The 23,039-nt window shown below is 44.3% G+C and overlaps 1 protein-coding gene across 1 annotated transcript in view; it reads left to right on the plus strand.

Annotated features, from left to right (window-relative positions):
- The first annotated feature begins 288 nt into the window (after positions 1-288).
- GNPTAB (N-acetylglucosamine-1-phosphate transferase subunits alpha and beta) overlaps positions 289-23,039 on the plus strand; it is a 51,948-nt gene continuing 29,197 nt past the window's right edge. Inside the window, exons 1-7 of the mRNA XM_035126756.3 lie at positions 289-467; positions 2,946-3,031; positions 11,571-11,690; positions 12,685-12,726; positions 16,223-16,428; positions 19,087-19,151; positions 19,385-19,519. Coding sequence (XP_034982647.2) covers positions 351-467; positions 2,946-3,031; positions 11,571-11,690; positions 12,685-12,726; positions 16,223-16,428; positions 19,087-19,151; positions 19,385-19,519 — 771 coding nt within the window. The 5' untranslated portion in view covers positions 289-350. The remainder of the gene's footprint in view (positions 468-2,945; positions 3,032-11,570; positions 11,691-12,684; positions 12,727-16,222; positions 16,429-19,086; positions 19,152-19,384; positions 19,520-23,039) is intronic.

The raw sequence follows: 23,039 nt of genomic DNA on the forward strand, positions 1-23,039 counted from the left end.
CCGACGAGCGCATGACTGTTCCCCGGGCAGAAAAGGGGACTCTCCGCGCAGCTGTTTCCTCCTGCTGCCGCTCGGAGCAAAGCCGCGCGCGCGCCCCTTCCGCTCGCGCAGCAAGAGGAGGCGGAGGCGGCGCTTGCCCGCTGCAGCAGCTGCAGGCCCGAAGGTGGCGCCGTGGCTCCGTAGATGGCGCCGTCGAGCCCGATCCCGGAAGCGGCCGCCTTTGGGATGCACCCGGCAGCGGGGTTGGGTGACGGCTGCTGCTGCTGCTGCTCGGATTGGCCGCTGGCCGCAGGAGAGGAAGGTGGGCACCGGCGGCGGCGGGCTTGTAGGGTGATGGTGGCCGTCGGGTCATGCTGCTGAAGCTCCTGCAGAGACAGACCTATACCTGCCTCTCCCACAGGTATGGGCCTTGCCTTTGCCTCGGAGGCATCGTCCTCATGATCGTCTCTGCCCTGCAGTTCGGAGAGGTGAGTGGAGACCTGCGGGGCCCGCTCAGGAGCTGCCGCCAGTAGCCAGCTGGTAGCCGGGGGGTTGTTTTGTTTGCAGAGCAGTATCCCCTCCCTCAGCCGCGCTTCCAAGATCCTTCTCCCGACTGTACTTTCCTTAAAATCCTGCTAAGGGTTCCTTCCCTCCCTCCCGCCCTCCTTGCATGTGACAGACAGTCCCGGTTTTCCCTCTTCCCGTCTCCGCTCCACTCCCCCCCCCGCCATCTTTCTTTCCCCCTGCATTTAAGCAGCTGCGTTACAGGCACAATTATCTGCTCCATTGCATCTCTTTTAAAGTCGGGAAGATAGCCTGTTGGATGGATTTCGGCCTGGCAGGTATGGTATGTGGCTCCTAAAGACACGTACTTTAGCAGAAACTTTATTTACAGCACGTGCTGTGCCCTTCTCATCTTCCTGAAGCCCCCATCCATTCTTCTACACGCACATCGTTTCCCTTGCCACTTTAATCGCCAGTTTTTCTTATTTATATGGCGCCCACTTCCCCCTGCATTCCCCCTGCCTTTTCTCTGGATTTCTCCTTGCATTTGTTATACTTCCTTTCTTTATGCATAGCTCCCATTACCTATTGTACAGTTTCCTATACTGTACAGTACTCTCCCAGCCTCCTCCTCCCGCCATATTCTATTCCTCCATAAGTTTTGGGCTACAACTCCCAACACCCCTCCCAGCGGGCATAGTTGTGCTGACTGGAGCGGATGGGAATTGTAGTTTGAAACATCTGGAGGTCACCAGGATGGCCAAGGCAGTAGTAAGGATTATTCCCAGTACTTTATGATGTTACCCAGGGAGTTTTGCTGTGTGTGGAGTTGGGAGTGGAGCAAAGAGGTGGAGAACAATGAGGAGAATTATGAAGGGTGACTGCAGCTGGAGGAAGAACAAGCAAAATGGATGTGTGTGTACTTGTCCCTTTTCCTTGTGAATGGTGGCAACCAAAACTTGGTAACTGTCAGCAGAGACAGTGGTTAATGATAGGCCCTAAAAAGTACTAGCCACTCCACCAAAATATACATGTTGTTGTTGTTTAGTCGTTTAGTCGTGTCCGACTCTTCGTGACCCCATGGACCATAGCACGCCAGGCACTCCTCTATTGCACTGCCTCCCGCAGTTTGGTCAAACTCATGTTCGTAGCTTCGAGAACACTGTCCAACCATCTTGTCCTCTGTCGTCCCCTTCTCCTAGGGCCCTCAATCTTTCCCAACATCAGGGTCTTTTCCAAGGATTCTTCTCTTCTCATGAGGTGGCCAAAGTATTGGAGCCTCAGCTTCACGATCTGTCCTTCCAGGGAGCACTCAGGGCTGATTTCCTTAAGAATGGATAGGTTTGATCTTCTAGCAGTCCATGGGACTCTCAAGAGTCTCCTCCAGCACCATAATTCAAAAGCATCAATTCTTCGGCGATCAGCCTTCTTTATGGTAAAATATACATAGGATACTTGCAGAGAAACTGCTCTTGACAGTTTTTGATGCCTGTGTTCATGCAGATCTTGTGATCTGATGTGCCCCTGCTCCGTTCTTTATATCAGTTTTATCTCATTGTGTATCCCCAGTGTTGGGCCTCAGTGGGGAACAATGTGCTTAATAACATATGTTCTTAGCTTAAACAAGCTAAGAACCCAGCAGCAAACTTTTGTGTCCTAGTTATCAACATAAAGTCTTCATGTTGAAATAGTTTCTGGGATTGAAGCACCCGATTTATCTTGCTGACAGGGGAAGGGAGGGAAAGTGAGATAAGATGTGAACATTGTGTTTTCTAAATATAAAAGCTTAACTGTCCTTGAGTCTGACAAGTTGTGCAGATTTTGTAAATTTCTGGATGTAAAAAAGAATTTGGTCATCTAAAAATGATTTCAACATAGTTTGGATCGTCTGGAATGGCTCTTGAGGTTTGCATGTCTATGTGAGTAAGATGGAGAATTTCAGGAAAAACCAGATATAAGCATTGCTCTTCTTACAGTGTAATCCTAAACATGTCTACTGAGAAGGAAGTCCTGTTGTATTCAGCGGGGCTTAATCCCAGTGAGCGGGTTTAGGATTGTAGCCTTGGTATAAATCTTTTCAGTAGGAGGGAACTCAAACATTGACTTATTCCTTGCTGAAGCGTAAGTGGTTCTGCTCTTCTTTCTCTATTGGCCTCTCCAGATGACCTGTTTATTGCGCATTCATCCTGATTTGTTTGCATCCCGTTAGCAATTATTTCTTCTCACACTTTGCAGTGCATTTTCTCGTCACTTTCCAAACAGCAGTGAGGTGGAAGGATGCTATAATCTTCTTTAAATGTGCAAACCTAAAGTTCTGGTTTATGATCGATTCACTTCTGTAAAATAATGACAGCCTGGGATTGCCTTATACTACCATCTGAAGATCAGTGCCACTGATTTTAAATGTCAATCTAATGCATCACCATTTTACGGTATGAAATAAAATTCTACTTCTTTTGTAGGTTGTTCTAGAGTGGAGTCGGGACCAGTATCATGTTTTGTTTGACTCTTATAGAGACAACGTTGCTGGGAAATCATTTCAGAACAGGTAAGTCCCAGATCCAGAATGGCAGTCCCCCCCCCCTTGGTGTTTGTGAAAGCATTGGTGAACAGTTGCACAATGCGTTCTTTCCCCACCTTCAGCCATTTCATTTCTTCAAGCTGTCATTGCTAAAACAGTTTTCGATGGTGGGGGAAAGTGCCCAACAACTTTGCCTGCATGTTGCTACGCTTCTGTCCATCCTTCCTTCCTTCCTACCTACCTACCTACCTACAGTCTATATATGAATCAGATTTCTGATGATGTGGCGGATAATGCAGAAGAAAAAGTGTGGTTGCAGAAAATGGCGATAAAACTTTTCCAAATGCTTGGCTGTCGCTTTGATACTCTGTCCATCTTTTCCATTGAACCTGTATATGGGTGTGCAATCTTTGTATCTATTGCCCCTTCTGCACTGTACATTTAAAACTGTATTATGCCATCTTGAAGAGTCATGACCTTCCCTAAAGACTCTTGGGAACAGTAGTTTGTGAAAGGTATTGAAAGTTGTTAGGACACTGTGTATCTCTCCCCCCGGAACTACAATTTCCAAACTTAACGGTGAAGAAGAGATATTAAATCCACCTGAGAATTGTATCTTGTCTGTTTTGACTTGCTCCTCAACTCAGACTCTTTGGCGTAATGCAGCATCACTTACACACACCTTTCCTCAAATCTTCTGTGAGCCTCAAGCAGATGGAAGCAATGCAAGAGACTCACGCTGCTCCTTCCTAATGCTTCCCTGCACCCCAAGTCCTCTGCACATGGCAGAGGATTCTTGTGTTCTACTGAAGCTTTGGAGCAGGCGGAAACTTTTGCTTGTTTTTAAGCTCAGCACATTGTGTGAGACTTCCCCCTGAGTTCTCCAGTTTTTGGAGGTGGCGTAGGGTACATCTCGTAGAGTCATCTTATCCAGAGAATAGTATGTCGTCCCTAAGAGCCAAGGATAAAGGAGGGGCTGCTTTTAAAAGAGGGAGTATCTGTAGTCGCAGCTGGTCTGATTGCAATGCCCTCATCTCAACAATTAAAGGTTCAAGCAACCTGATAGCAAAGTCTTGATAGAATGGATACACCTCTGGGTAGTCAGTTGGGTATATGCTACATCTGATTTTCAATATCATATTGTAATATTAGAGGGGCTCAGCCCTCCTGTTTGCTTCTCTTGCCAACCCCCCCTGAGAACGCCCTAGACCAGGGTGGCTGCAAAATAATAATAATAATAATAATAATTAATATTTATTATTTATACCCCGCCCATCTGGCCGGGTCTCCCCAGCCACTCTGGGTGGCTTCCAACAGAAGAATAAAACACAATAATCTATTAAACATTAAAAGCCTCCCTGAACAGGGCTGCCTTCAGATGTCTTCTAAAAGTCTGGTAGTTGTTTTCCTTTTTGACATCTGTTGGGAGGGCGTTCCACAGGGTAGGCGCCACCACCGAGAAGGCCCTCTGCCTAGTTCCCTGCAACTTGGCTTCTCGCAACGAGGGAACCGCCAGAAGGCCCTCGGTGCTGGACCTCAGTGTCTGGGCTGAACGATGGAGGTGGAGACGCTCCTTCAGGTATACTGGACCGAGGCCATTTAGGGCTTTAAAGGTCAGCACCAACACTTTGAATTGTGCTCGGAAACGTACTGGGAGCCAAAGTACTTTGGCATAGAACCTGCAGGCTGCATTCTTCTGTGTCCTGCAGAGAAGCAGGAAGAGAGCCCTTCTGCTGCCTTCCCAAAGCTGGATAAGTGAGGTGCCAGACTTTGGGAAGGAGGTGCGAGGCTCTGGAAGGGAATCCTCCCTCTTCCTTTCCAAAGCTGAGAAAGCACTATAACTAAACTTTCGGAAGGAGGCTGGATGACTGTAGGATCCTGTCAGGAGAGCCCTCACACCTCCTTCCCAAAGCTGAGTGCTGTGCTTATTCAGCTTTAGGAAGGCAGTCTGAGATGGGGGGGCATAAAACGTAGCTGAGGGCCGCCCAAGAAGGCATTGAGGGCCACATGCAGCCCTCGGGCCATGCGTTGGACCGCCCTGCTCTAGACCTTCCTCAACACACTGTGCAACTACAAAGCTCCCTTTTCACCTTCCTAACCTCATTTCTGAAACATTTTTTCTCTTTTCCCCAGGTCCACTTTCTACCCGCTATTTCTCTTTCACCCATATGGCCATACCTCTCCTACTCTTATTTCTGCAACTCCACCCTCCTTATTGTTGAATTACTTTGTTAGAAATCTATTGGAATAGAAGAATGGAAACAGGAACAGTAAAATGTGTTACAGCTCACTAATTTGGTTTTGACTGTGGTGGAGAAGTCATAGTCATGCCAGGTTTGAGTTTGAATCATAAAGATTACTCACTTGTTTCCGTCTTCTGACTTCAATTCCAAACAACCATTGATACACCCCCCACCCCCACCCCTGAGAACCACAGGACGTAAGTAACTGTGCATTATTTAATTAGCTCTTAAAATTTATAATGTGATCCTCAAGCTTCTTTTTCTTTCTGAAGTAATTAGTCAAAATAAATTCGGGGGCAATTGCATTGGCTCCCTAAAGTTCAGTAAAGCAGGAAAATTGTCTAGAAAGGTAATCTTCATTGAAAGCAGGATGTAGTTTTTGAGGTCATGTTGCTACGAAACATTTGTGGCAATTCTTCTCCACAGAAAATATAATCACTATTAGACATTTTAAATCCCCAGATATACCTTCCACTCACCGGTATAGTATACCTCCTGTCTACCAAGTAAAGTATTTATTTTCATTGTTGAACAATGAATGGGGTTTTTTTTCTTTGTAGACCGCAGGCCAATGAGGATGTGGCTGATGTTATCAGTCTTAATATTTCAGTTGGCTGCAGGGATCTATCTCTTCCTGGTTGCATGGCCTGTAAGATAACAGTATCTTTATATATCTGAAAATACAGTGTAGAACGTAACATCACCTTGGATATTAGCATCTTCATTATGTGTTTAATATTGAAAATATTTGTTACGGCTGAGAAATGGAGGAAGAGCTGAGAACTGGGAGCACAACCTGTACCTCTCTTTCTCCTCTTCTAGTTCTTTAGACAAGTGGCAGCTGCAGAGACTGGTTTCCTGGTTTGTTTTTTAGAACATCATCAGAATCCTGCTAGACCCGACCAAAGATCTGTCTAGTGCAGCCAACTAGATGCTTGTGGGAAGCTCACAAGCAGGAAATGAATGCAACAGTCCTCTCCTTGCTTGTGGTTGCAGCTGGTATTCAGAGGCTGCCTTTGACATTGGAGGCTAGTGGCATTTGATTAAAACCTTTGCTTAAAAATCTCCCAAGGAAGGAGAGCCCCACTACCTCTTTTTGGAAGCCTTTTCCACTGCTGAACAGCTCTTACCGTCAGAAAGTTCTTGGGATAGTGATTTTTATGTCTGAACTGAGCGATTAAATTTGCTCATTGTGGGTTTTAAGTGGAATTTACATGTGGTTAGGTTCACAGCCTTGGTTATCTTGCCTGGCTCCTTGGGAGATGCATTGATGGAGAATGTAGATGCCTTTTGAAACTCAGGAGCTTTCAGCAGCCTAGATTTCAAAACACTGACAATTTGGGAGCATTCACAGCTCATTGAAATAACACTTCTGCTTGGGTGAAAGCAGTGTTGGCCCAAGTGAAAAGTGGAAACTTGGAGAAGGGCTCGCAGGCCTCCTTTAATCCGATATTTTCCTGGTCGGTTCTGTAGCCAAGAGAGGATGGAATAAGGTTTTCTGTGCAAATACATCAGACTGACAAAGCAGCACAGTAAACCTAAAATAGGGAAAGGCTGTATATAAATAAAATCGACACTGGCATTGATAACTCAGAATCTGCTATGGAACAGATCTTTTAGTATAAACCATAATCTCCACCCAAGGGTTGTTCCCAGTTAATGTTTGGATTATCGTATCACAGGTTTTTCTCATGGTTCCTTTGACTGTGTGCTCCTGTTTCCTGGAGGGAACAGGTGCTCACATCCAAACTAAGCAGAATTTAACTTTCCAATTGTCAGCTCTCAAACTGAGGTTAAATCCTGCTGGGAACAGCACTGGGGAAAACACAGAATTGAACTCTCCTACCCCTCAGCTGGGGACGTGGGTGGCGCTGTGGGTTAAACCACTGAGCCTAGGGCTTGCCGATCAGAAGGTTGGCGGTTTGAATCCCTGCGACAGAGTGAGCTCCCGTTGCTCGGTCCCAGCTCCTGCCAACCTAGCAGTTTGAAAGCACCTCAAAGTGCAAGTAGATAAATAGGTACCGCTCTGGCGGGATCGCCAGAAGCGGCTTTGTCATGCTGGTCACATGACCCAGAAGCTGTACGCCGGCTCCCTCGGCCAATAAAGCGAGATGAGCACCGCAACCCCAGAGTCGTCCACGACTGGCTCTAACGGTCAGGGGTCCCTTTACCTTTACCCCTCAGCAGACATCACATGTGATGTCCACAGATTGACAGGTGAATGTGGGTTCAGGGTAGGGGCCCTCATGGGTTAAATGACTGATGGGGCAAGATTAGAAACCACTGGGGGGCATCCCTGGTTTAGAGCAACTGTTCTCCCAGCCCTACCTAGAGATGCTGAGGTTTATACCTGGGACCTGCAAAGCAGGTTCTGTCCCACTAAGCTATGGCTCTTCGCTGAAGAGCTATGTGCTCTTCTCCTAACCTTCTGGAAGAGGAAATAATGGAGTCCTCCAAGAGCCGTCTTTTGTTCCATCTCTGCCAGCATCGCCTCCTGATCAGAAGCAGTATTTCAATCTGCTGCTGCCGCCAGACTGAAAGGAATTTCCATTTGTTTCTGTATCATGCCTTCCTTTGTGTCCTAAGTGTCGGCCAGTCTCTTTGCATAAGCCAGGTGATTAAAAATAAATTGTTTTTGGATAATTGGTGGTGTAGGATGGCTTGCCAGCATTTCAAGGATTGGGCAGACACAATAAATGTTTTAATTTTCCTTAACTAAAATTAAACTCCCTAGGGATGCCAGATTTAACTTGAGACACTTGTCTATCTGGATCAGCTCTCGAAAAAACTCTTGTTATTTGGCCAAAGCAAACCTTCCATTTATACAGCTGTGTGGGTCATGTTCCAGCTACTGAACAAAGTCTATTTATCATTAAGAGGCATGGCTAATTTGGGGTGTAGCAGGGTATTAAGAATATCCCAGTAGACTATGTTTTTGTAAGATAAAATAAGGTGTTGCAGAACCATTGCACGTGTGTTACAGGACTTTAATAATGGTGCAACGGCAAGGTTGTAAGGAAAAGATTCACCTGTAAGCCAATTCATGCAGGGTTCGGGGTGCATATATTCCCTGTCTAGCAGGTCTTGAAAGGAATCCTCATACAATGATATGAGATAGAGATTTTTCCTTTTCTAAGACTGCAAAAGTAGATGTAAACGAATAGATATAAAGCCAGTCAAACCAGGCAGTTTTGAAGCTGGAATTAACTTTATAATTGTAATTAACTTTTTTTTTTTAAAGGCAACTACCCCTATTAAGTATACTTATTAAATATCTACTTAACTCTCACACACTATCTATTGGTAAACAGGAAAACAAAGTACATGTAATCCAATGTGGTAAACTGGATCTCAGATAATTTATGACAGGCTTCCTCAACCTTGACCCTCCAGATGTTTTGAGACTACAATTCCCTCTTAGAATTTTGAAGTGTCAGGCATAGCTCTAGTGGCTTTAGCCCAAACGTAGCAGAGTTTTCCTGCACAGCGCAGAAGCTAATTGAGGTGGAAATGACTAGTTGGCTAGACGCAGAATAACTATTTACAGGATTTAATAAAAGAAAATAAAACAAGCAGAGTTTCTGCATGCAAAGCAAAGCAAAATAAATCCTCTCTGTCTCTCTCTCTCCAACCATACACAGCACTCCTACTCCTAACACCCAACAAGAAACAACTGTGCTAGCATTCCTAGATAACAGAGTTCAGTGCTGGTCGTTAAGCGAGTAGTTTCCAGGCCAGGCAGACCTTGGCTTTCTGCCAAGAGTAAATTGACACTGCCTTGAGTTAACTGTGTGAAGCAAGAATCTGTAAGTTTCCCATGAGAATCAATTAACAGAAACTGAACATTCCCATCATCCCTAACCACTGGTCCTGCTAGCTAGAGATCATGGGAGTTGTAGGCCAAAAACATCTGGAGGGCCGAGATTGAGGAAGCCTGATTTAGGACATGGAGAATTTGGGGCCCCTTGCAGAATGGCCCTCATTGCCCCTTTTCCTCACTTTGTAGATATTTTTTAGTATGAACAGAGATGTACCTGCATACATTCGGGGGCCAGTGGATGCCATTCACTTGTTCTTTTTGCCCCAAACAAGTGATGGACAGATTGTAAGCGGTTCCAGGGGCAGCAGCATGCTGTGGTTTGTACGAAACATGTAGATGAAAGGAATCACTTTCTTGCACTGCAAAGTAGTTAAACTATGGAGGTCGCTGCAACGGTAGCAATCGCCACCAACTTTAGAAGGGGATTTGACAAATTAATGGAAGAGAAGGCTATCAGTGGCCACTCGTCATGGTTTGCTCTGGAGTTCCTCGGAATATTTGGGATCGCAAGTGGAAGTGATCCGTTGTGCTTGTGGGCTTCCTTGATTGGCTGTTGTGGGAACAGAATGCTGGGCTCGATAGACCTTTGTTTTGAACCGGTACGGCTACTCTTTACATTCGTTCCTTTGTATATCTGTGGGTGAAGGAATGAGGCCTCCCTCGGTCCCTTCCTGGACATTTGCTGATCATAGGCACCAGGTGGGACTGCATGTGAGCTGGTACTATGTGTGTTAGAAGAGGGTGCGCAGGGGGTCTGGCTGTGGCGAAGTCAGGAAAAACAGGCAGTCAGGATGTCTCCTTGGCCAATTTAACACAAACAGTGGCATAGCCAGAATACATCATGAATGGCTGGTTGTGACACATTGTTTTCCTCCGCAGAAGTGTTTTTAGAAGGGTTCCGACAGAGGCATAGGTGGAAAATGTTACATTGAGTTTGAAAATCCATACTGGTTTTGAACTTGGGCAGGATGTGCCAGCAGAAAATGTGATTTGCCCCTCCTACTTTTCATAAGAGTTTTCCAGAGTTATAAGTTAGGATCTGAACTCCTGAGTTAAGAGCTGAGTTTAGGAATTAAGACAGTGGTTGTCAAACCCTGGGGAAGACCATGGAACACCTAAAAGAGGGAAACAAACTTTTTGGCTTCCTGAGGCAGGTGGGACCTTCCTCTCCACACCAGCCATAGATTAAATGCCTTGTGGCAGAGGAGCCTAACAGATTCACGCTGGATTTGTTGAAGTGCCCTGCTTCCCCACTTGCCACATTATAATCCCATTCTTGTTTATGAAAGCACCATTGCTTCGTTCTAATGGTGTGTCTATATGGTTTCTTGATGGATCAGAGATGGCTTAATGTGGGAGGTGAGTGCCTTCTTCCATGGATCTTTGCACACAGTGATGGGTTGCATGCAATTATGACCCTGTGCAAGGAGCTCTGCATAATCTGCTATGGGAGGTTTTTTTTGGGGGGGGGTATTATGGTAGATGTAAGTTTTATTTGTCCATGGAGTTTTCTTGGCAGGGATACTGGAGTGGCTTGCCAGTTCCTTCTCCAGGTGGATCACGTTTAGTCAAAACTCTCCACTATGACCTGTCCATCTTGGGTGGCCCTGCATGGCATAGCTCATAGCTTCTCTGAGTTATTCAAGCCCCTTCGCCACGACAAGGCATTGATCCATGAAGGGGAGGCATTGATCCATGAAGGGTGCTGGAGGAGACTCTTGAGAGTCCCATGGACTGCAAGAAGATCAAACCTATCCATTCTTAAGGAAATCAGCCCTGAGTGCTCCCTGGAAGGACAGATCGTGAAGCTGAGGCTCCAATACTTTGGCCACCTCATGAGAAGAGAAGACTCCCTGGAAAAGACCCTGATGTTGGGAAAGATTGAGGGCACAAGGAGAAGGGGACGGCAGAGGACAAGATGGTTGGACAGTGTTCTCGAAGCTACGAACATGAGTTTGACCAAACTGCGGGAGGCAGTGCAAGACAGGAGTGCCTGGCGTGCTATGGTCCATGGGGTCACGAAGAGTCGGACACGACTAAACGACTAAACAACAACAACAAGTTTTATTTATGTATTAAGACATTTATATATCTCCTGGTCTAAAAGCAGCACACATTTAAGAACGGGGATCCAAACTCAAAAATAAACATTTGAGAAATACTGCATTGGAAGGAAAGAACATAAAAAGTTGCAAGTTTTAAGAAGCTTTCTAGATGCAGGCAAAAAGGGTGCAAGATGATGACTAGAGTACAGTAAGTGTATTTTTAGTGTGTGCTGATGCAGAAGCACATTGATTAAAAATGAGAAATTGATGAAGAGACAAAGCTTAACTGAATGTTTTGATTATGCCACACATAATGGAAAAGGTTTATCGTTTGAAACCCATGAGTTTCAACTGACTGTTTGCAGGCGAACGTAATCTGTCCTGCTGTGAATTGCTTTTCAATTTAAGCCTGGACAGGTTGAGCAGGTTTCTCTCTCTTAATGGGATTTCTCTTATAGGCTTTGCTTGCCAATGCCTATTGATGTGGTGTACACCTGGGTGAATGGCACAGATGTTGAGCTGATCAGGGAACTGCAGCAAGTGAGGAAACAGATGGAGGAAGAACAGAGAATGATGAGGTAAGAACACTTCTCTGCAAGCACAATGAGGTGAGCTGCCCTGGCTGGAGGTAAGAAAACTAAAACAATTGGGTTCTATCAAGTTTTGCTCCCACTCAGAGTTGAAACTAATAAACACGACTAACTTGGTTGGCATCCATCTGCCTTGGGAGACCATAGAGGAGCACGCCTTTGAGGGCACACCTTTGGGGGTGAAGTCAAACTGTTGTAAGGTTATAGCACCTTCTGCAGCTGTAGAGACTTGCTAACATAGGCCCATTAATTTCAATGGGTTTACTGTGAGTAGGACTTAGTCGGATACAGCCCAAGGTTTTGCCAGAAGGATGTGAACCTCCCTAAGATGCCATAGGCTTTTGCAGGTGAGTATATTCATAAGATTGGCTTTTGCCGTTTATCCTTGTTCTTACCTGTTCCTATTCTTGCCCATCCAGTGTCAATTGGAAGAAAACGTCTAGATACTTCATGTTAGAGAATTTTGCATGTTACCTGTTTTGTGCTTCTGGTGTAATATTTGAAAAGGGACTTGCATGTAGGATATTAGCAAGTTGATTCATACCTGCAGCTTGTACATCTCCCACATATAAGACTCTTTTTTGAGAGAGTATTGTATCAGGGGCATGGCATTTTGCTTTCTCGGGTGCTAATAATTCTTGTCTCCTAGACTCCTCACTTGCAAGCAGATAACATGAAAACAATGTTTTGTATGTTCAGCTGGCTCTGATCACTTGGTTTGAGTGCGACTGTGATAGTCGTCTTGTTCTCACCAAAGAGGAGGCTCCCTGATTCTTGCCTTAGTTCAGAGTGCTCCAAACAGTGAACTATATAGAGGCTATAGCTACATTTGGATTTATAGAACAACCAAGGATGCTATGAACACCGTTCTGTTAGTTTTCTAAAGGGCGATGAGAGTAACTAGAACCTGTGTGCATTTTGGGTGTATACTGTATGTTAATTCAGGGGGAATTTAATAGTTATGCGTTTACTTGTACTTTAGGGAAATTCTCGGAAAGAATACAACTGAACCAACTAAGAAAAGGTAAGAAATAATACAGGGTTTTTTTGTTTAAAAGGCTTTCAACTATCAATATATTAATTTCTGTGTGAACTTTAACTGACACTATAATTTCAAGTGAGTGAAATAAATAAATTTAAAATAGCCGTGATCAAGGGGTAGGACAAAACTGGTACACTTTCCCTCATGTCCTAAAGTAAATAATTCATTTTTAAATCATTATTGTTGTTGTTTTGTTTTATTTCTTGTACCCTGCCCAGCTGACTGGGTTGTCCCAGCCATTCTGGGTGGCTTTCAACAAAATATAAAGGAATACAACAAAACATCAAGCATTAAAAGTTTCCCGAAACAGCGCTGTCTTCAACTGTCTGCAGAAAGTCATTTAATGGTTTATCTCTTTGACATCTGACAAGAGGGCGTTCCACAGGGTGGGCACAACTACCAAGAAGGCCTTCTGCCTCGTTCCCTGCCTCGTCACTCAAAAATCAGACTTTTGTAGCTATTCCCAATGATCCGAACACTCCTAAAGCAATATGGGTGATGTCCACCATATGGACACAACCTCAAAACGTGAAGACATGGTTCATTGTTACCGTTAACTGTAAGAGAAAGGTTAATGAAGTGAGCAACAAGGCCTATGTAAACCCAACTAGCAGCTGCCAAATTGGTGCAGAACATAGACTGTTTTCTGCTTCATTTATTTTTGGCTTCTGTATTTTATCAGGCTGGGCAACTTAGAAAGGATCTACTGGTATGCCATACAGTAGTGGTTCCTCCCCCCCCCCCCGACAACTTGAAAATGGCTGAGGGTCTTGGCAGACCACTTAATAACTTTTTTTGCCTGTTGTGGTAATTTCAGTGCACTGTGCTGGCTGCTGTATGGTGGAAATAAAATTGCCATACAATAAAATAAAATATATAAGAAATAAAAGAAGCAATGAAATACAATTTTAAAAAATCAATATGAATATTTAACATGCCGGACCTGCTATCTCCCATCTACAACCACAAATCCGCAGACACACCACGGGCAGCCTAAATGAAGCTCATGGACCACAGTGAACCCCTATAGTGCCGTGTTTCTCCAAAAATAAGACACCGTCTTATATTTATTTTTCCTCAAAAACACACTATGGCTTATTTTCGGAGTATGGCTTATTTTCGGAGAACACATTAATACTGTGACATATGACATATGTGTAAAGAAATGATTACTTTAAGTACAGATTTGACTTGGGATATATTTGACTTGGGACTTGGGATATATTTAACTTGGGACCCTACCTGCCCACAGACTGTCTTGCCAGAGTGGTGCATGCTCTGGTTATCTCCTGCTTGGACTACTGCAATGCGCTCTACATGGGGCTACCTTTGAAGGTGACCTGGAAACTGCAATTAATCCAGAATGCGGCAGCTAGACTAGTGACTGGGAGTGATCGCCGGGACCACATAACACCGGTCCTGAGAGATCTACACTGGCTCCCAGTACGTTTCCGAACACAATTCAAAGTGTTGGTGCTGACCTTTAAAGCCCTAAACGGCCTCGGTCCTGTATACCTGAAGGAGCGTCTCCACCCCCATCATTCACCCCGGACACTGAGATCCAGCACCGAGGGCCTTCTGGCAGTTCCCTCATTGTAAGAAGTGAGGTTACAGGGAACCAGACAGCGCCTTCTCAGTAGTGGCACCCGCCCTGTGGAACACCCTCCCAGCAGATGTCAAGGCAATAAGCAACTATTTTACTTTTAGAAGAGAACAGAAGGCAGCCCTGTTTAGGGAAGTTTTTAATGTTTGATGCTGTATTGTTTTTAATATTCGGTTGGAAGCCGTCTAGAGTGGCTGGGAAAACCCAGCCAGATGGGTGGGGTTGTTGTTGTTGTTTAGTCGTTTAGTCGTGTCCGACTCTTCGTGACCCCATGGACCATAGCACGCCAGGCACTCCTGTCTTGCACTGCCTCCCGCAGTTTGGTCAAACTCATGTTCGTAGCTTCGAGAACACTGTCCAGCCATCTTGTCCTCTGTCGTCCCCTTCTCCTAGTGCCCTCAATCTTTCCCAACATCAGGGTCTTTTCCAAGGATTCTTCTCTTCTCATGAGGTGGCCAAAGTATTGGAGCCTCAGCTTCACGATCTGTCCTTCCAGGGAGCACTCAGGGCTGATTTCCTTAAGAATGGATAGGTTTGATCTTCTTGCAGTCCATGGGACTCTCAAGAGTCTCCTCCAGCACCATAATTCAAAAGCATCAATTCTTCGGCGATCAGCCTTCTTTATGGTCCAGCTCTCACTTCCATACATCACTACTGGGAAAACCATAGCTTTAACTATACGGACCTTTGTCGGCAAAGTGATGTCTCTGCTTTTTAAGATGCTGTCTAGGTTTGTCATTGCTTTTCTCCCAAGAAGCAGGCGTCTTTTAATTTCGTGACTGCTGTCACCATCTGCAGTGATCAAGGAGCCCAAGAAAGTAAAATCTCTCACTGCCTCCATTTCTTCCCCTTCTATTTGCCAGGAGGTGATGGGACCAGTGGCCATGATCTTGGTTTTTTTGATGTTGAGCTTCAGACCATATTTTGCGCTCTCCTCTTTCACCCTCATTAAAAGGTTCTTTAATTCCTCCTCGCTTTCTGCCATCAAGGTTGTGTCATCTGCATATCTGAGGTTGTTGATATTTCTTCCGGCAATCTTAATTCCGGCTTGGGATTCATCTAGTCCAGCCTTTCGCATGATGAATTCTGCATATAAGTTAAATAAGCAGGGAGACAATATACAACCTTGTCGTACTCCTTTCCCAATTTTGAACCAATCAGTTGTTCCATATCCAGTTCTAACTGTAGCTTCTTGTCCCACATAGAGATTTCTCAGGAGACAGATGAGGTGATCAGGCACTCCCATTTCTTTAAGAACTTGCCATAGTTTGCTGTGGTCGACACAGTCAAAGGCTTTTGCATAGTCAATGAAGCAGAAGTAGACGTTTTTCTGGAACTCTCTAGCTTTCTCCATAATCCAGCGCATGTTTGCTATTTGGTCTCTGGTTCCTCTGCCCTTTCGAAATCCAGCTTGCACTTCTGGGAGTTCTCGGTCCACATACTGCCTAAGCCTGCCTTGTAGAATTTTAAGCATAACCTTGCTAGCGTGTGAAATGAGCGCAATTGTGCGGTGTTGTCTTTGTCCATGGAGTTTTCTTGGCAGGGATACTGGAGTGGCTTGCCAGTTCCTTCTCCAGGTGGATCACGTTTAGTCAAAACTCTCCACTATGACCTGTCCAACTTGGGTGGCCCTGCATGGCATAGCTCATAGCTTCTCTGAGTTATTCAAGCCCCTTCGCCACGACAAGGCATTGATCCATGAAGGGGATCAATGTATAAATAAATTATTATTATTATTATTATTATTATTATTATTTTATTAAACAGAGATTTTTGGGTGTGTGTGTGCTTATTTACAAAAGCTAGTCAAAGCTGAATAGCCACGTGCAGCTTTGAACCTGAGAGCAAGCCTGACTTTTGCTGTCTTGATCCTAGTGAGAAGCAACTGGAATGTTTACTGACACACTGCATAAAAGTGCCAATGCTCGTCTTGGATCCAGCTTTGCGGAGCAACATCACTCTTAAGGACCTGCCATCTGTCTATCCCCTGCTGAGATCTGCCAACAATATATTCCTGGTTGCGAAGCCAAAAAACCCTTCCACCAACGTTACCGTAGTTGTGTTTGACAGTTCTAAAGAAGGTAAGGATCTATTTTAAGTCTTCTCCCACTAATTGGCAACATATGGTTTTAGTTTACCATAGGATTACTGCTGTTTCAGGGGACTCTTCTCTAGGGGATTTCCTCCTCCTTCTCCTGTTGTTGCAATGATTAAAGGATGTCAGTAGATAAACTTAGTAAGCAGAGGAGAATGTGTCCTAAAAAAGCCCCCCCCCCTAAATGTTCTAGAAACTTGATTTAAGTACAGTATATGTAGAGAAAAATGTACACGTAGTGAATGATTTGGTGTCCCCCGGTTTATACGCAAAAATATTGGTGGTGGTGCCTCCTTAATGAAAATAACGACATTACCACTTATTTTATTTGGAGAACAATTTGTTACAGTTTCTTAATTTTTCAACAACAGCAGCAGAGGGATTTTGCATTGGGCAAATAGAAATAGAAATACTTTATTGTCACTGTACCACTTGTTTACAGTGAGATTAAACAAGCCCCCCCCCCACAATCTCTTAGTCCTTGTCACTCTGTGTGCTGTCGTATGACCACCAACCCCCGAACATCAACTGCAATGTTGCTGTCTTCCATTCAGCAGCCTCACGGGCCATGGGTAGAAACTGTTCTTTAACCTGTTGGTGCGGCTTATCATGCTTCTATATCTCCTGCCCGAGGGCAGGAGATTTAAAAGGTGCTGGCCAGGGTGTGAGTCATCCCTGAGAATGTTCCTCGCTCTTCTGAGGCAACGGTCTCTTGCGATAACATCTAGTGGACTCAGGGGACAGCCCACGATAGCCTGTGCTGTCTTCACCACCCTCCGTAGGGGCTCTCTGTCCATGGCTGTCAAACCAGCATACCACACCGTAATGCAGTATGAGAAGGAAATCATCAGTTGCTGTCCAACTTGGTTCTTTCACAAGACCCTGAGGAAATGAAGTCTCTGTTGGGCCTTCTTACCCACCTGGGCTGTATTGAGTTTCCAAGTTAGGTCTTCACTAAGATGGACTCCCAGGTATTTAAAGGAAGAGACTCTCTCCACACAGCCCCCCCCCCCGATATACAATGGGGCTAGCTCCCCTCTCTTCCTCCGAAAGTCCAACATCTCCTTTGTCTTGCCAATGTTTAGGTGCAGATTGTTCTCAGAGCACCATGTGGATACCTTTTGAACCTCCCCCCTGTACGCAGATTCGCCACTGCCTGTAATTAAACCCATTATGGTGGTGTCATCAGCAAATTTAATAAGTGCAGTAGATGGGTCAGATGAAATGCAATCATATGTATATAACGAATACAGGAATGGACTTAGCACACATCCCTGTGGAGTGCCAATGCTGAGCTTCAGGGAGGTAGATGTAACAGGCCCAATCCTCACTCTTTGTGTCCGATCTCTCAGAAAGTCTTTAATCCAATCACAGATGTTAGACGAAAGGTCCAGGTCCCTTAGCTTTCCGATGAGAATGTCTGGAAGGATGGTATTGAAAGCTGAGCTATAATCAATAAACAGTATTCTGACATAATTCCCTGGTCTCTCCAGATGACTCGCTGCAAGGTGAAAAGCTGTAGCAATCTGTTGACCTATTTCTCCTGTAGGCGAACTGATGGTTATCAAAGTGTGGACCATGTTGTAATTGTTCTCTCAGTGCTCTGCATTTTGCTTTCATGATGAGGTGAGGTGTTGCATAGCCTGTTCAGATTGCCTTTCTTGCTCTTTGAGACGTGCCACTCACGGTCCCTTGAGACATTGCTGCCCACAAGAGACACTGATGCATCTTCTTTGTCTGTACACAAGGAGATGGTAGTTGTATTTATTTTTTATTTTGTTTATGAAGCACTTCCCGTAAAACACCCCAGAGCAATTTTAACATTAAAAGCAATTCCGTGTCCAACAGAGGAACAGGGATTAAACAAAAAACAAAAAACTCCACTTAAAAGGCTTGTTGGAAATGAAAGGTCTTCAATAGGCAACCAAAAGATAATATATGAGAGTGAATATGTGCTGCCACATTAAAGGCCAAATTCCTAGGTCATATGGGACAGATTGCCTGACAATATGGTATCTGTAGGAGGCCATTGTCTGCGGAGCACAGTAATCGGATGACTATATAAGGGTCGAGACAGTCTTTTAGGTATCCTGGTCCCATAGGACTTTGTACCAGCACCTTGAACTTAGCCCAGTAGCTAATCGACGCAAAATAGCCCCATGAGGACTTTCTTTGGGGAGAGAGTGTTGGAAAATGGAGGGAGGGACATTAAATGGAGTTGCTGGAATCCTTCATCCTGCAACATTTTGTTACAGGTCCCAACCTCCAGATAAAACATGTTTTCTTACTTCTTATTCTGTTAGCAATAGCTGATGCAGAGAAAGCTCTTCATCATGGGACTGTGGCATTGGGATTTGTTTCTCCCATTGGCTAACAAACATTGCATTTGGCTTTGAAATTTAATAACCAACTCTGATGGTTCGGGGGCAAGTTATCCCCATTCTGCAGTATTGTTGTTTAAAAAATATTTATTTCATAAAATTATATACCACTGGATTGTAAGAGAAAATTGTAAGAGAGAAAGTGTCCCATAGCAAGTATATGTGAGATCTTAAAAGAGTTTTTATTTACAAATTATGCAGTGTATTGCTGCAAAAATTCTGTAAAAGTTTTGATCTGTGATTTGAATTATTGAATATTCCAGCTGAAGATGCCCATTCTCAGATGTTAAAGGAAAGCAGCAAGCAAGCAGTGTGGAGAGGCTATTTGGTATGTTCCTTTAAAATGATGATGGTATACATACTAGAAAGTTTGGATCCTTGCAAGGTCCTGTTTCTAAAAATTCTTTGTTTTGCTGTAATATTTCCATAACTGCTGTAATAGCTTGTAAGTAAAATTTTCATGCTAAAAGCGTGAGTTCTCCCCTGGGGGGCACAATGGGAAAAAATGTGTTAATTCTTTAAAAAGAGAATTAAGTAAATAATAAATTCCCTTACTTGCAGACTACAGACAAAGAAGTTCCTGGTTTAGTAATAATGCAAGACTTAGTTTTCCTCAAAGGATTTCCACTTACATTCAAAGAGACAAATCAACTAAGAGCGAAACTGCCCGAAAGCCTTGCTTCCAAGATAAAGCAGGTAAGTGTCAACTAGGATAAGATTAAAATATAGCAGATGATTGTGAATAATGGAGTAAACTTTCTGCCAAAAACCATTTTCTCCTTGCATGCAAATCAAAATGAATTCTCCTATTCATTTACCATTGTAGTAGTCTCATAGGTTATTCAAAAGATGCCAAATCCTGATTTGAAAACTTTGGCTGCAAACTAAAAATTCTGATGGAGATGGCCTGCTTGAGGCAGGAAATCCAGGAAGTTGGTCTAGTTCAGGGGTCGGCAAGGTTTACCTCGCCCGGGCCAGTTCACTCCAGCGGAGATCCCTCTGTGGGCCGGATTGCGCACCCGCCCACGAGTTCCGGTGCTGTGGAAGCGAGTACCTGCGCTGCGCTGTGCCAGTTTAGCGCAGTGCGCGGGGACTCGCCGAGAAAGTGGCTCGGTTTGGGGGTGGCTCGTGGGCTGGTTAAATGACCCCCGTGGGCTGCTTGTGGCCCACGGGCCTTAGGTTGCCGACCTCTGGTCTAGTTCTGCATATGCACCATACATTGAAAGCACCATCCCCGCTCCAAATCCTGGGAACAGTGGCTTACCTCTCACAGAGTTGCATTTCCCAGCACCCATAACACACTGAGGTTCCTATGGTCACTTTAAATGTATGGTGTGTACACCTCCCAAGTGTCCTACAAGACCTTCCCCAACTCCACAATTCTATGAGCTCTGGCACCCTGAATTACAAGCCACTGGAAATGTAAACTATGTACAGTACCTGCATATGCCCAATTTTGCATTAGCCCAATAAATATCTGTCACAGATGGGTGTTGGCTACTCCCGAGTAAGCACTCCACACATCCTCTGGATTTTTCAGAGTTTTATTGTGCATGCTATATACAGTAGTGAGATGTCTCAAATCATGTCTGCTCTGCATGGGGCAGAAGCCCACAATGGCGTCTCGTGGGCTCTGACCCCCCTTTTAAGACTGGGCATCCAAACGCTCCTCCTCCTTGCTCTATGGGTCCTCCGTGGTCCCAAACCAGGCTCCTGAGGTGCCGGTCTACCTCCTTTCCAGCCCCTGCTGAAGCTAGCTCCTCCCCTGCTTCCCTGCTACCAACCTGGAGCTGAGCCACCAGGACTCTGCAGAGCCCTGTACCCGTCTTAACCCTTCCTGTTCCTGATTTAAACTCCCAGACTTGCTGCTGCTCTCCCATCTGATGGAAGTAAGCAGAGTGGGCTGCTCTCTGCAAGCCCTCTCTCTTACAATATCCTTGGCGTGCTTTGCAAAAAGTGTTTGCTGCATTATTCTAAACTGAACTCGCAAAAAAAGTCTGCCTAACAGTGTTGGTCAACACACACAGCTGTTTTGGACCGAATTCAAAGTTGCACGCATGCCCTACGTGGTCTACGTATAGAACCATATGCTTGCACATCAGATCTAACTTTTATATAGGATCTGTGCAGCTACTTCCATCATTTTTTGTGAATTAAAGGCTTAAAGAGATTGGGCAATCCCAGTGGGATTTTGGTCTTCCCCACCCTCCTCACTCTTTGAACAGCAGAGTCATCTTACAAGCATCTTTTGGTTTCAAAAGTGGTATGCAGCCTGATAGGCTGATGTTTGAGAAACTCAGCCCTTAGGCACCCAGATGTTAGTGTGTAGTTCTTTGGATCCCAGCCATTATCCTTGCTCAGATGCCTTTGTTAAATCCTTACTACAAGGAAGCTGTTCTATTAAATTGTTCCACACTACAGTCATACCTCATGTTGCGTCTGCTTCAGGTTACATGTTTTTGGGTTGAGTCCCGCGCCAACTACCAGAATGGGTTACTTCCGGGTTTTGCCGCTCGTGCATGTGCAGAAGCGCTAAATCGCGCTTTGCTCATGTGCAGAAGCGCTAAATTTCGCCGTGTGTGCAGCCGCGGCACTTCAGCTTGCGTCAGACGAGCCTCTGGAACGGATCCCGTCCGTAACACAAGGTTCCACTGTACTGTACAATAGTTAAACCGTTGTGTTTCTGCTCTCACAACTGGATACAAGTCTGATTATTTGAGTGCCTCTTTAGCTGTTATATTGTTGCACCTTCTGATACTTGCCTCAAGCTGGTCTTCCGCCTGATTTAAAGAAGTCTTTAACGGTACGGATTGATGGAATGAATGTGTTGCAATCAATTTAAATTGCACAACTTTGCATTTGAGCAGAACAATGAAATTCTGTAAGAAAAGAAATCCAATCCAGTTCCAATCCAAGGCACTGGAAGTTGGAAGAAAAAGTTGGTACCATTGAAACAAATAATTTGTTTCATTTAATGCCATAGTCCGAAATTGAAACACTGCATAGAAATCAGCAATTGGCCACTAGGTGTCACCCTCCTCTTTTCAAATCTTCGTGAATGTTTGGTCCAAGGTTTTGCAAAGGTGACCTAAAAATAAATATTCCAATCTTATGCCCTTCTTGAGCCAGAGAGTTCAGTGCTGTTAAACCAGTATTTCAGTGCCAATGTAGCTATTTACCTAGCATAGACCAGAATGAAGGAGTGAATCATTTCTATTTTTTTGTTAGAAAGTTTGAAACCCAGTGTTTGTCCAAACATTCCCACTGTAGCTGTTACTCAAAACTTTCATATCTGTCTTGCAATTTTTGCATGCTACAAATTTGGGGTGCTGTGTGTGGGAAGGCTTTTCCATGATACTCATTTTTTAAAACATCACGATTCCTTCAATATTTGATTCTGGTGGCTGAATTTTGGCTGCAAGGTGCTCACAGACTAAATATATGACAATAAATTGATGCCAAACAATACACATGGAAAACAACCTTTGTTCCACGACTATATTTAACTTGATTCTAGTAACTTCTGATACCTCTTCCTGAAAGCGCTAGAGCTGAAGCCTGTGGCAATAATGTTATTTATAGACAACTTTAGGGATTAACCATGCTTATAATATTGTAGTGTGTCGTACAGGCTGTGTTAGAAACTGGAGGCTATATTCTGGATTTTAATTGCAGTCTCTATATCAGGGGCGGGAGAACTTTTTCATCCCAAGGGCCACATTCTCTTCTGGCAAACCTTCCAAGGTTGTGCAGGGCCAGATGCAAAAAGAGACGTCTAATTATTAACCACAGCTTGCTGTTTTCTCTGAACACAATGAATTGTGGTTTTAAAAAAAATTAAGAATCTTTATTTGCATCAGCCACTATCCATAGCAATAAAATAAAATACAATGTACTGAAGATAGGGGTGGCAACTTAACTATACAAAATAAATTCTGGAGGTTTACATCAATAAATAATAGATCTTATTCTAATTGCCCCTGCTAAAATTTTTGCTGTTTTTGCTGTCACCTGGTTATATTGATCAGCTAGAAGAAAGGACACAGTAGCAATGATTGAACGACCTGGTATGTGGTAGTATAGAATGGTAATAACCCCACTCCTCAAATCTTTATAAAGAGTACAAGACAGAAACACATGGGCCACTGACTAAATGCTGCCACTAAGCGTTTTCCCAGTGGAATTTTTTGAAGCCACCCTCAAGTACAGCCGAAGG

Source organism: Zootoca vivipara, chromosome 9 (assembly GCF_965207765.1).
Source record: "Zootoca vivipara chromosome 9, rZooViv2.hap1.1, whole genome shotgun sequence".
In the NCBI taxonomy this organism is placed as follows: Eukaryota; Metazoa; Chordata; class Lepidosauria; order Squamata; family Lacertidae; genus Zootoca; species Zootoca vivipara.